This window comes from Artemia franciscana, chromosome 2, assembly GCF_032884065.1.
Source record: "Artemia franciscana chromosome 2, ASM3288406v1, whole genome shotgun sequence".
Classification (NCBI taxonomy): domain Eukaryota; kingdom Metazoa; phylum Arthropoda; class Branchiopoda; order Anostraca; family Artemiidae; genus Artemia; species Artemia franciscana.
In genome coordinates this window covers 3,387,355-3,400,998 of record NC_088864.1, presented here as the reverse complement: position 1 = coordinate 3,400,998, position 13,644 = coordinate 3,387,355, and the positions used below count along the sequence as shown (strand labels likewise).

Below are 13,644 nucleotides of genomic sequence, written 5' to 3'. Positions count from 1 at the left end.
CTGATCTTGTCTTTCGTCAGTTGTAGGATCAAGTACGAGAACTTACTGAAAGAACCGTTGGATTTTAATCAATAAAACCAGAAAAACCTTTAAATTATAGTTCTTTTCATAAAGATTGCTATAAATTCAGTATTAGCTCTGTTTTGTATGCAGGTTTTCAAATACAAATCGTTGGTTCTACTTTGGTTGCCACTTCATTTTGTCTCATCAAAAGATATTTAGGAATATTTTTTAGGAATAAACCCTCTCCTTCCTTCTCCAACCCATCTTGTCTTCTTTAGCCACGAAGATGTGTATTTTTTGTCCTGTATTTCTGGAACACTGTGATATTATGACCCAGGAAGATGCTAGAATGGGGTTAGAAACTCGATCTTCTTTCTTCTAAGGGCGATTCAATGCTTTCAACAGATAACAGAACGGCAATTATTTTGTAAGAAGATTTTTTTGCCGTTTCAGACGAACTAGGCCAATTTTATTTTGATTTGAGTACTGCTCTGAATTTTCGTAAAAAAAACGATTTTAGTAAGATCAAACTTGTAGGCGTAGTAAAAAATAGTTTAAAGTCAAAATTGAATTTGAAATAGTAAGTATCTCAAAATTAACCGCCAAAAAATCATTTTAAAAAATTGCAAGGGTTTTTTAGCGGGAAATAGAAAAGGTGTTTGACACCGAAGGGGCGTTAAGACCGAATTGGAATATCACTTATTTGCTTCTTTTTGTTCTAGATAATAAAATATCTCTCTGAGGGTGCTTATAGGTCATAAAAACGAGTGAAATTATTTTACAGAATGAAGGTTAGTCAAGATATCAGAACTCGGCCCGTCAGGCCTTCTTCATTTTATGCAATAAATTTTACTCGTACCTTCACCAGATATGATTTTACAAAATACAAGCAAAAAGTAGAAACAACCAGGAATTTTTCCTGAAGACAGTTGACCGTTGACCCTAAATGAATATTTCAACCCTATATCCAAGGGCTGTCCTCAGCAAAACAAATGAAAAAATATAAAAGAAACTCACATTAAAACTAAAATCTTTTAAAACAGTCATAGCATCCTTACTTCAGGGAAGTTCAACCAGGATTATAGCTGAACTAAGGATGAACGAAGTAAGGATGCTATTACGTGACATACATGCATACTATAGTATTGTTGCAAGACCCAGTTGCACGTAATAATGTCTTGAGGGAATGATAACTCTAATAGTATACCCTTTATGGGCGCTCTTAGACCCGGGACCCCTCCACTACTATTTTTATCTAAATCACCCATCCTTATGACCTTACATGACAATTGACCTGGCATAAATTTGGGCAAAAGGCAAAATGGATATTTTAGAACTGACAACAGTTTCATAGTTAAAAGCTAATGAGACGTTTGTAAAAAAAATGTAATATTTTAAAATTTTTATGTAAAGTACTTGGATTTCCAATGCTAAAAAAATACCTTCACTATTTAGCAAACCAATAAGTTCATAGTAGTTTATGACAAAAGATGAACAAACTGAAAAACTCTTTGAAAACAAAGGAAATTTGACGGTAAAGCAATGTGCACAAATTCAAGGTGTCAATCAAATAAGATTGCACATAATAAGGTAAAATTGCAATTCAGCTATCATATTCGTCCCGGCTTTGCCCTCATAAAACGATCCTTCGAGAATGACCATCATCCTTGAAAAAACGCACCCCTACAAATTTATATTGGAAGGGAAGTATGAGGTACCAAAGCTAATTATAAGGCTAAAATTCTAGAGTAGGGACATTTGAGAAGGACACATGTTAAAAATTCAATAGTTATTTTCTTACTTCATACTATGCAGAATAATTTCAGCTAGCCATTCTTGATTCCAGCTCCACTATAGTTTCATCCCAAAGAAGTTAGAATTTTCATTACTCTAGTGTACTACGTTTGTGCGTTTCTTTACTAATGAAGTACGAAATATTCATTTAGGGTCAATGTTACTTTGCCTTTAAAAAAAATCCCTTTTATTTATACTTGTTGTTTGCATTTATTATGGAAAGGCAGTGTGGTCTTCATCATTATATACGATTTAACGTTATGAACTGGGTAATAAAATAAATATTTTCTTGAATACAGCTGTCAGCCGGACAAAATAATTTTTTTTTTTTTTTTTGTAGAGAAGAAACTATTTCAAACAAGGCTAGTGATTTTATAAAAACTGGAGAGACCATTTTGACATATGGATGTTCAAGTTACGTGAAGCGGTTTCTACTAAAGGCCGCGGAAACTCAAAAATTTACAGTGGTTTACGTTAGTTCCGGATCAAAGTCTCTGGTAAGTAATTAATTGTTTTATTCTGTTTACGTACTATTTTAATCCACGTGTTTTCATTGTGGTAAAAAAAAAAATGTTCTGCGAATGAGAAAATGCAAGCTCATGTGTATTAGATATACCTGATACAAGCTCAGGTTGTATTAATACAAGCTCAGGTTGTATTAGAATGTGATAACAAATAGTAAAATTTTCGTTAACATCAATGTTAAAAAACGTGGACCGAAAACGCGAGCATTTTTTTTTTCTATTCTAAGAAGGAGAAGAAGATAAACAATAATATTTTCTAGGGCAATTACAGGCTACAAGTTTTGTCTAAACAAGACAAGAGGCATTGCTAACACAACAGTTTTTTGTTTTTTTTGAATTACGGTTGTCAGACAACTGTCATTTTAAATAAAGTTTGTCATTGTAAGACAAAAGAGTTACGATTTTAATGAGATGAAGATTTGTCCCGCGTTTATTAAGTTTGCCCCGCGTTCAGGTCAAATTTGCCCCGCTTTAGTATCTGTAATTGATATTAAACAAAAAAATATTTTTTGGTTGAAAGTAAGGAGCAGCATTAAAAAGAGCAGAAATTATTTTTGTATATGAGGGTGCCCGACCCTTTCCTAGCCCTTGCTGTTTATGCTGTTTATTTTAAGCTTTAATGCTGCTCCTTACTTTCCGTTGAAAAAAACGGTACTTCTATGAAATACCGCCTACCTAATATGCTTCATATATGTTTCTCTGACGCTCAGTCCTATTGAAATATACCAAAGTACAGTTAAAATATAATACTTTAGAAGCAAATTTGGTCCATATATTTGCACATTAGGGGGGGGGGTGTAAAACGTAGCGGGTCTGTTTCTCTGACGCTCAATCCTAATTTTTTATCTGATTTCTAGGTAAGTGGAGACTTAGGCATTTCTATTCAATATTTGTGTGCCCAGCTATCTTTTAGGGTGTCGTTTGTAATAAATACTATTTCACAGGGGTGATTGTTTCAAACCAATGATCCTAGGAGATAAGGAGAGGGTTCATCCGAAGGGGAATCTTTTTTTTTTGAAATTTTGAAATGTTGATTGTTTTAACTTATGGTGTTCAATAAACAATTGCAATCTTTAAATCGCGTTCAAAAATACTTATTGGAACATATTGCAGCTGATTATTTGCTTATTGTGTTTTAAGCGATATTCGTCCTTTTAGAGATGAGTAATTCTAATACTCATGAGTATCACTCATGTGAGTATGAGATACTCATGAGTAATTCTGATGAGTTGCTAAATATTAAACGAGTAAGATTGTAATTGTAGCATCAATTTTTAATTGTATATAATACAGCCAATTATCAATACAATCAATTACATTGATTTTTTACACTTTTGGCTTTCAATAGCCAATTACAATTTTTGAATTGCGTTCAAAACACCTATTGAAATTAAATATTTTTTTATTAGACCTTATTAAGTAATTCGTACTATTAAAGATGAATATTTATAATATAGGTGAGAAGCTAAATCTTAAGTGAGTAAAAATCAAATTGTGTAATCAATTTTCACTTTTATATAACATAATCAATTTTCAGTATAATCAATTGTATTGATTTTTTAGACTTTTGACGTTTAATAACAATTCCAATTTTTGAGTTGCGTTCAAAAACACCTATTGGAATCTGTTGCAATTAACTATTGCAACATATAAAAATATAATATTGCAACATATATAATATATAATATATTTGTATTTTATAAATATATTATTATATATATATTATATATTTTATATATATAATATTTAAAAATATATCTATTGCAACATATAAAAACATATAAAAAATATAATTAACTATTTTCTCACTGTGCTTTAGAGATCATTAAGCGATAATTCGTCCTTTTAGAGGTGAGTAATTCTGATGTAGAAGAGCTGGTAAATCTTAATTCGAGTAAAAAATAAATCAAGTTTAACTTAAAATGAACAAAATCACTTCAAGCAGGAGTTTTGCTACTATCACCTTCTCTCTCTCATTAAATAAAAAGAAACTAGTTTTTTTTAAACTGAAAGTAAGGAGCGACATTAAAACTTAAAACGAACAGAAATTACTCCGATGAAATGGGTTGTTCCCTTCTCAACGCCCCGCTCTTTACGCTAAAGTTTGACTCTTTCTCTCAATTCTACTTTATTAAACAGTAAAAAACTTTAGCGTAAAGAGCGGGGTGTTAAGAAGGGAACAGCCCCTTTCATACACGGAGTAATTTCTGTTCGTTTTAAGTTTTAATGTCGCTCCTTACTTTCAGTTAAAAAAACTAGTTTCTTTTTATTTAATGAGAGAGAGAAGGCGATAGTAGCAAACAGATGACACTATAACACAGACCTATTTACCGATTCTTCCAAACTTTATGAAACTGCCAAAAAACACAGTTCCTTGGCTGCTCTATTTTTCACACTTTCGCTGGATCATCCACTTGATTGATTTTGCTGGTACTTACTATCTCTTCACACTCATATATTCAAAAATGATTAATGTTGAAATGTTAACACGAAACATAACTGTTTTTGGTTTTTAGAATAAAATATATCAGAAACAAACACTAGGTGTTAGGGTTTGAGGCAAAGTGATGTACACTGAGCATGAGTATGTTGTACTATTAGAAATAATCATATTATTGGATTAATTCCATGCTCTGGGGTAAAACAACACAGCATTAGATTGTGTACATGATGCATTGTAGAAGCAACTATTGGTTTTTAGAGTAACAACCTTTATTAAGTGACTATAAAGAGAGAACAAGGTTGATCTTAAGCATCTTAATAGATTTTCCTCAGCTTTTCGATGTGCCTATGTTTCAATGCCATACTTGACTACTATCACCACCTGGGCTTCAATATTAATACCTTCGCTCACAGGCTTATCTTCCCATTCTTCCAAACCTTTTCAATTGTAACAAAACACTTCAGCTTGTCTAATCTACTTGTTTCTACTTCTAATCAACTATTCAATCTGGCTGGAATGAGACAGCGTATTTTGAGATCGTCTTTAAGGAATTATTATTTTTTTATTAAGAAAATATTCTTCTTAGGACTTATTTTTTTTATTGTTATTATCAAGGGTTTGACGAATACAATGTTTAATTGATGGCAAAGAAGCAAAACTAAATTGTTGCTCTTACAACATTTCGGCCGGCGAAGCCTACGAAACAATATTGTATTGAACACCTTAATAATAATTCGTGATTATGTACTTGCCAAATTCCCCTTTTCCTCTATTGCCGTTTTTATTTTTGATTTACTGTAATGTTTTTGTACTTGAATTGTCAAGTTTACTGATTTGCCCTTTATGATTTTGCCTTTTTAATTTCTTTGTAATTTTAAGTGTTTGACTTAATGTAGTGATTTGAAAAAAATTTTCTCTTAGCTTTTACTGACATATAAAGTGAATTCGGCTCTATAGAGCTTGTGATAGTCTTTTGAAAATTAATATTATCTTATCCAATGACGAAAAGCAATAGAAATAAAAAATGAACATGTCATCTATACCACTATTTTCACAGCGTTACATCTCTGTTGTGTATTTATAATCTTACTTACTACTTACTTACTTACTTTATAATCTTGGTAGTACATAATTAATTTGTGTTAACCTTGTTGTAGGACTCAGAGATGGTTAAAGCCTTTTCAAGTCGTCAGTCCCTCCGAGTTGTTGTAATACCCCACAGCAATGTTTTTGCGATGATGCCTAGAGTTACTACTATAGTTGTTGAGCCTCAAGCTGTTTATGCTAATGGTGGTTTTATGGCAGTTTCTGGAATGCACGTCATAGCTTTAGCTGCTTTACATTATTCTAAAACGGTATTTATTCATTTTCAAGCAAATATTTTGTTACAAAAATTGTCGGTTGACAGAGCAATACTCTCTTTTACCCTCGTATCGTTTTTTGTTTTAACTCGTGTTGGACGTCATAGCTTTAGCTGCTTTACATATGCGTGCATGCTTTACATTGCACGTCATAGCTTTAGCTGCTTTACATTATTCTAAAACGGTATTTATTAATTTTCAAGCAAAATGGACAGAGTCGTATGGCTTGGTATTTGTTACAAAAATTGTCAGTTGAAAGAGTAATACTGTCTTTTACCTTCGTATCGTTTTTTTTTTTTTTTTTTTTTTTTTTCACTCGTGTTAGACGAGTGGAAAAAAGACGAAAAAAAAACTTTAGACGAAAAATGAAAAAAAGTTCTTCTAATGTAATGCAAAAATTGTGAAACCCTAAATTGCCTTTCTTGATTTTAATTAAGAGCCTTAATTGCCTTTCTTAATTCTTTCTTAATTGAAGGAGTTTTCAAGTTTTAAGTCAACTAAAACAACTAAAATCACTTCTGTTCTTTTTTATTTGCTTCATTAATCGTGACTAACAAAAGAAAAAAGTTACGTACTTTCTTTCTCCTTTGCAGAGTTTCTGCTTCATGGAAAACAGGCATAACTGTTGACTCTAATCCATCAAGTGCTTTCCCAAAAGAATCCATAGCAGATTCAATTTTTGAGCTAAATTCCATGTTTTTCTTACTCAGTGTCACTCTACAGTTTTCTTCAGTAGTGTGTGGACTGTGGAAAAATTCGCTTACATTTGCTAGTAACAATCTTCTGTTGTCTCCAGAAAACAGCATTGCTTGTAAAGTTGTTTCTTACAGTTTTGTGTTAGGACTACGAAAATGGGTCTTAAATGGAATATTTTGACAGCTGTGGTAATGTCTCAGACCATAGGCCTACTTACGGCTTTCTAAGTTTAAATTGTCTTTTTTCATGCATCAGTAATAGAATTCAAATGTTTTCATGTGACATAGTCGTCCAGGCTCTTTTTTAAATTAAATCACAAACCTCAATAGTGAGTTTTTTTTAAATAAGTTTTTTAAATAAGTAAATAAGTGTTTTTTTTAATTTTTTTTTTTTTTTAACAACAAAACAAAAAGAGAAAGCTGACCATTCACAAAATAGAAAAGTGAAATGCAGGCTCTAAATCAATAATATTCCATTGACACCGTAGATGCTTTGAATATTTAACGAGGCTCCGGTAGAGAGTTAAGGTTTTTTCTTTTAAAAATGTAAAAAAAAACGCCTCGGCAGTTTACCAGCAGATAGTTTCAATTTTATGAATTTCAATGACATTTCGATTTTACCTAAAAAACCAAGCATAGCCATTTCAAGTTTATTTTTTTTTTTTAAAGAAATTCAAATGCAAAGAATGAACTTTTTCCGTAATGTAAGATTTTTGGTACTTTTCTGTTAAATAGACAAGCAGTGAAGTTAGGTTAATCCTAATGATCATGTTAGGTTAATCCATCATGTTTGGTTAATCATCATGTTTTGGGTTAGGTTAACCCAAACCATGATGATAATATAATATTTCAGAAACAAAATTATGGAAACTATGACTAAGAATTGTGGAAATCAGGCCGCACAAAACTCATTATATTAAATACCTAACCAAACCCCTAACCACCTTTAAATGTTAAATTAAACTAGACCTACGTTGCCTGAGCAACATGAAGTGTTGCGGCAACACTTTGGTTTTGTTTCTTTGCTATCGGTTAAACGCTGAAGTTGTCAGCCTATCGAAGCTTTTAAAACATTATGTTCAAAGAAGAACGCGATCAGTAATCACATGATAAAAGGCTATTCCTCAGCGTTGAAAAAACAACAATAACAAATGAATATCGAAAGAAGGGACTAAATTGACTTTGCAGCCAGTTGAACTTTATCCTTTTCAATCGTAGACATCGTGACGGATCAAGACTTGGAACAGTATATTATATAATCTAGTTGGTATTATAAAGCTATCCGTAACTTTTCAGGATCAAAATACCATAGATGACACTCTATTAATTATTACGAAACTGCCTCGTTGTTTTACGTTATCGTTTGTACCCGTTGCGTAAACACTTAATTCTAGGTTACAGTGAGTATGGGTAGGCTACACCAACTAGCAAAAGTTACAAACCCCTCTTCACTAAAGATGATTGTAGCCTAACAGTCGATTATTACTTACAAGTCCCCTACATGTCTTACCACTGGAACCAACTCGGTCTTACCATCAAATACACTGAAAACAAATAATAGGTACACCAAATAACAAAATCGCAAACCCCTCGCTGCCGAAGATGATTATGAGCTAACAACCGACCTTTCCTTACAAGTCCCCCACATGTCTCACAATTGGTATCGGCTTATTCTTGGTTTCAGTGTGTACCCTACTACTGAAGTTGTCAACCCCTTGAAACTTTCAAACTAGTATATCTCATGAAGGAATTTTTGTACCAAAAAAATGGATGACATATACTTTGATCAGCTCATCAAGAGCTATCGATTGCTGTCGAAAATTTTTCTTTATCTGTCTTATTCCAAAAGTGATTTTTTTTTGTCACCACTTAGAAAGGAGCAGAAGATAAGCTCCAATTTCTTTAGCAATGACAGAACTTTTAAATTTTAAGAGGTACATCTGATAACATTTCTCTACCTCAATCCCAAGTCCGAAAAAATAAATGATAAACCCAGCCAAAATCACGGCAGCACTTTCAGACCCGTGGGAAAATGCAACTTTTTTGCTTTTGTAAATTTTTCTATTTATCACTCAAAGAAGATATATTGGCTGTGGGGCCGGGTAACTGCCGTATATATTTAACCACTTATAGATTTTAGTCCATCTTCAATTTGAAAGTGGTGCCTGCCTGCTTGCCTGCTAGAACGGAGCTTTCCACTCGAAAGCAGAAACATGGTTTGATGAAACGAAAGCTTGGCTGCACAACTTCAGATACTCCTCTCTGACATAGGCTACATAACTCCACTTCACTTCGCACACCATAGGCCCTGGCTCGTGGACAAGCAAAAACTATCCTTTTTGACCCCAGGCAAAAGTTCTGTGGAGCTTTCCAAAATGTAATGCCATATTCATAAATCTGGCCTGAGGTCCACACTTTCCGTACAAACCGCACAGGTTAGACCCTTACCAGTTTCCAGGAATAAGCCGACATCGGCGGCATAGGAAAAAAAACGGGACAAAACCAAAGTGTTGCTTTCGCAGTTTTCTCTCTCAAAATAAGTAAACCATAACCTCTTCAAACCGGTTTTGTTATGTCTCAGACAGCGATGGATGCTGTCTAAATGATGGATGATGGATGAATTCTGGAGGATGTTCTGTTTAACAGACAAGTACCAGATTTGTTTTTTCATAGAGGGTGTGATGGGATGCAATGTGAGTATTAGTAAACCCTTGGTGCAAATCCTTAAAACAGAAGATAAAAGACACATTATATTATGTAACATCTACAAAATACCAAAAGCACACATATCAAGAAATAGAGACTCACCCTACATTGCAAATTACAACCTACAAGTAGTAATTGGCGATATTGAATATCCATATTGATAAATCACACTAAATATCGATATCGCTAACGATATTATTTCGGCTTTTTTGGTATCTACCGGTGAATATCCAGCAGAAAAGATCCAACTGAGAAAATTGTTTCGTCAATGGCCAAGAAGAAAAATAATTTATTCAATCCATTGACTCATCTATGCTGATACACAGCATGCACAGCTGTATCCAGAAGTTGGCATAGCCTGTTCGCAAACTATGTTTAGTGAGGGCTATCAAATGTTGCTGAGAACCTCCAAAAGGCTTGGCTAGATAAAACACCTTCTAGGCTTATAGTCCTTGTTCAGATCACACTCGTCACGATTGCCACATACTTCAATTCGCTTTTCAAGAAATTATATAATACTCCTGAAGATCTTCTCCAAGTTGAGAGTAAAACAGCAGGAGACATGGATTTGGCCTTACTGGAATCTGTATCAACAGATGCAAGTGCCTCCGATTCAGGCACTACAGAATCAAGCCAGTTTGAGGGGATTATGTGACGAAGTTTCATTAGTCAATGCAAGGCAAGCTTCATCAGCAGCTGTATCTGCCATGTCTCTCCAGATTTTCAGTAGGGAGTCATTATTTTCAAGAAAAACTGATCCACTCAAGTCATGGAAGTCTTGTAATATGGGTCTCAAAAATACCTGTATAAATTTGTCATAAAACTTTCGTCCATGTCCGCCATCAGTGCCCTTTCTGAGAGGGAATTCCAAGCCTGATCGGTTAATCATGTAGTTTGAGGCAACAAACTGTAAGTAAGGACCAGCTTGTTAACAACCGAAACTCTAAAGCACGGAATTCTGATAACAATAGGTACATCAAGTGAATTGGCTTCTACGCCGACTCGAGATATATAATATCCATCAAGTCTCATGTACCCATCACAAGCCATGGAAGTCTGAGGAAATTTGTATAATTTTTTAGAAAGGACGAAAACGCCCATAAAAAGTCAAAGAATCTTAATAAAAATTGCAGCATCAGATTTGGAATATCAGAGAACATTGTAAGGGTTTCAAGCTTCCATCTGAAAAAGCGTGAAATTTCGTAATTTTTGCCAGAAGAAAGATTACGTATGCGTGTTTTTGCGTGTTTTTGCCAAGGTGATCGTACCGAACCAATGGTCATCTAAGATCGGAAGAGGGCTTGCTCAAACGGAAATCACAGTTCTAGTTCCCCATTTTGTGACCAAAACGATTTGGGAACAGCTAGATCCCCTCCCACGCCTCTTTTTTCCCAAAGTCATCCGATCGAAATTTTGAGACAGCCACATTGATCAGCATAGATGAAAAGTCAAGTAATCATGCTTTTGGGGATGACACGGCCCTGTAAGTCCCAGGGGAAAAGGTTGTAAGGTATAATTATGTCTCCGATCCTATTCAACCTCACCAATTCGTCGTTTTTTACCCCAAAGCTGGAGAAAACTCTGTTGTTTTTTCGACATTTTCCAATTTGTCCTATCTTTACCAACATTTGATTTTAGACTGTCAACTGAAAAGGCTGGGTTTAATTGCAAGAATGGCCGCTTCATTCCCTAGTGAAGGACCACCCACAAACAGATGGTCGTTAAAAGATAACAGATAGCTCGAAGATTGCTTGACAGAGTGTGAGAAGTTGGATAGAAAATTGATTAATGCTATACTGGTGACACAATCGGTTAATTACAGGCCAAAAATCATCAACAACGGCTTAAACATTATGTCTAGATCAGTAATTAGTCACTATCCCTTATTCTGTGAGAAGTATCATGAAGTTTTGGGAAAATAAAAAATTGTGAGATTTTGGGGGGGAGACCCATCCCCCTGTGTACGTCCCTGATTCTCTCTCTTTAAAGGAAAATCAGTACATGAAATTAAAAAGTTTGTCATAATGCTAGAAAATTAAGAGTATTTTGACTTTTAAGAGACATTTCTTCAAGTATCCCTCCCTCCACATCCTTAGGGTATTACATCCTTCCGTCTCAACATCTAAACAGAATGCGATTTAAAAATTTTGATTTGTGCGTACGATTGTGTTTTTACAAAAAAAAAAATTCCTGGGGGAAAATGTAACCAGGTTCCGGGTAGACTACAGACTACATATGAATCTCTCTCCGAACTTCTATTCTCTCTCTAGTCTCTACAAAATATAGACTCTCTTCCCTTTACCTTCTTGTCACTTTTTCCTTGTCTTTTTTCTGTTTTTATTAATTAATTTGACTAATTACTAAATTTTGGAGCATATGTGCTGAATATGTACACTATCAAATTCTACCAAAGTTTAGACTTTGGTTGCATTTATATACAGATTAGGGGAAATTGTTCTAAATCTTCTATAGCCATGCCAACCATTTCTGTACTGCTGGTTCTGCCGTTTTTGTGGCATGTTATTTTCCTATGTAGATTTTTTAAAATTTATATTTATTAAGTTACTCTGTTAATTTTATTTCCACACCATAACCGAGACTAAATCCATTATTATCTATTCTAGTTCCTGGTTTGTGGGCCAACAACAAAATACTCTCCCAAATATGGTACAGCCCGTGACGAGGCTTTTGACAAGATACAACCTGCCGACGATATGCTTCCGTCTATAGATAAAAATCTACTTGGTCAGGCCTATGCATTGAATAGCCTTTATGACTATGTTCCACCAGAACTCGTTACTTTGTTCATTACTGAAACGTAAGCTTACTGCTTTCAGTCTTAGTTACTTAACATCAGAAAACCTATGTTCTTTAATTTGCGTTAGCGTTGTCTTCTTGTTATCTAAGGCTTTTGTGTTTGAGTAGAATGTTAGATAATTCTAATTGGTAAAATCCAAAGTTAAATGGCTTACATACAATATCACTCTTTGGCATGATTTTTACGTTGGTTTTAATTTTACACAAGCTGGACCGTTCGAACCCAAGACTGGGCCCTGGAACAAATTCCTTCATCTCCCTTCCCTTAAGTTATTCACCATTTTTAACATAAATATCTGCACTAAAAAAAATTAAGTATTTAAAATTTAAAGTATTAAAAATTTAAGTAATAAAAGCGCTCCTTTAAGTACTGGGTCCCAGAGACTCCCCTTCCCCTTTGATGGCCCTGCAAATGCTTATAAACATTGATCAAATATATACTTTTTTATTTATAAAATATAGATATAGTCCAAGAAAAGAAACCCATATATATCAACATCACGGCACCTGAATACCCAAATACCCTCTAATGTTAGGTATGATCAAGGACCTATTTGTACTATACTATAGCCTGGCCCCAGCGAATAAGCAAAGCAAGGCGTCCCAGCCCTTGAAGCGTTGTTTTTGCTAGCTGAGAGGCAAATTAGCTTGTGTACTCAAAACAGTTTGAGAATACTTTTTTCGGATCCTTTGGGGCCAGCTGAACTCTAGATTTATGGATCATAGGCGGCGCAATAAGTAAAGATTGATGTGGGCACCATGTATTATTTATTTATTCGTTGTTTTTTGTAGACCAGGGCATTTTGTGTGGAAGGAGCTGTCGTAGAAATTTCAAAACGGGCTCATTCGATTGAAAATTGCAAACTCTAGTGCCATTTTTAATAGCTGAAAGTGGTTGGAGATTAACCACCCCCCCCCCGCGCCAATCATTTCCCCAGATACATCTAATCCAAATTTTGAGATAATCATTTTGTTCAGCGTAGTTGAAAGGTCCGGTAATTATATCTGTGAAGGCTATAACCCCCCCCCCCACAGCCCTCAGGGCAAGGGTTGTAATTTATGGCCCGGGGGTATATAAGGTTTTTTATTGTAAGAGTGGTCCTATAAACTCCATAGGGGGTTTATTGGATTGGAAATCAGAAGTTCTAGTGCCCTTTTTAATAGTCGAAATTGATTGGAGGACACCCCCTCCTCCTACGCCCATCATTTCTCCAAATACATCCAATCAAAATTTTGAGATAGCATTTTCGCTCAGCGTAGTTAAAAGGTTCAGTAATTGTATTTTGAAGATTATAACCCCC

General features: G+C 34.5%; 1 protein-coding gene across 2 annotated transcripts in view; it reads left to right on the top strand.

Moving 5' to 3' along the window:
• Window positions 1-13,644, top strand: part of LOC136036147 (translation initiation factor eIF2B subunit beta-like) — a 34,853-nt gene that overhangs the window by 17,245 nt on the left and 3,964 nt on the right. For both annotated transcript variants that reach the window (XM_065718190.1, XM_065718199.1), the window contains 3 exons: window positions 2,138-2,294; window positions 5,922-6,119; window positions 12,151-12,344. In XM_065718190.1, the coding sequence (XP_065574262.1) occupies window positions 2,138-2,294; window positions 5,922-6,119; window positions 12,151-12,344 (549 nt within the window). The remainder of the gene's footprint in view (window positions 1-2,137; window positions 2,295-5,921; window positions 6,120-12,150; window positions 12,345-13,644) is intronic.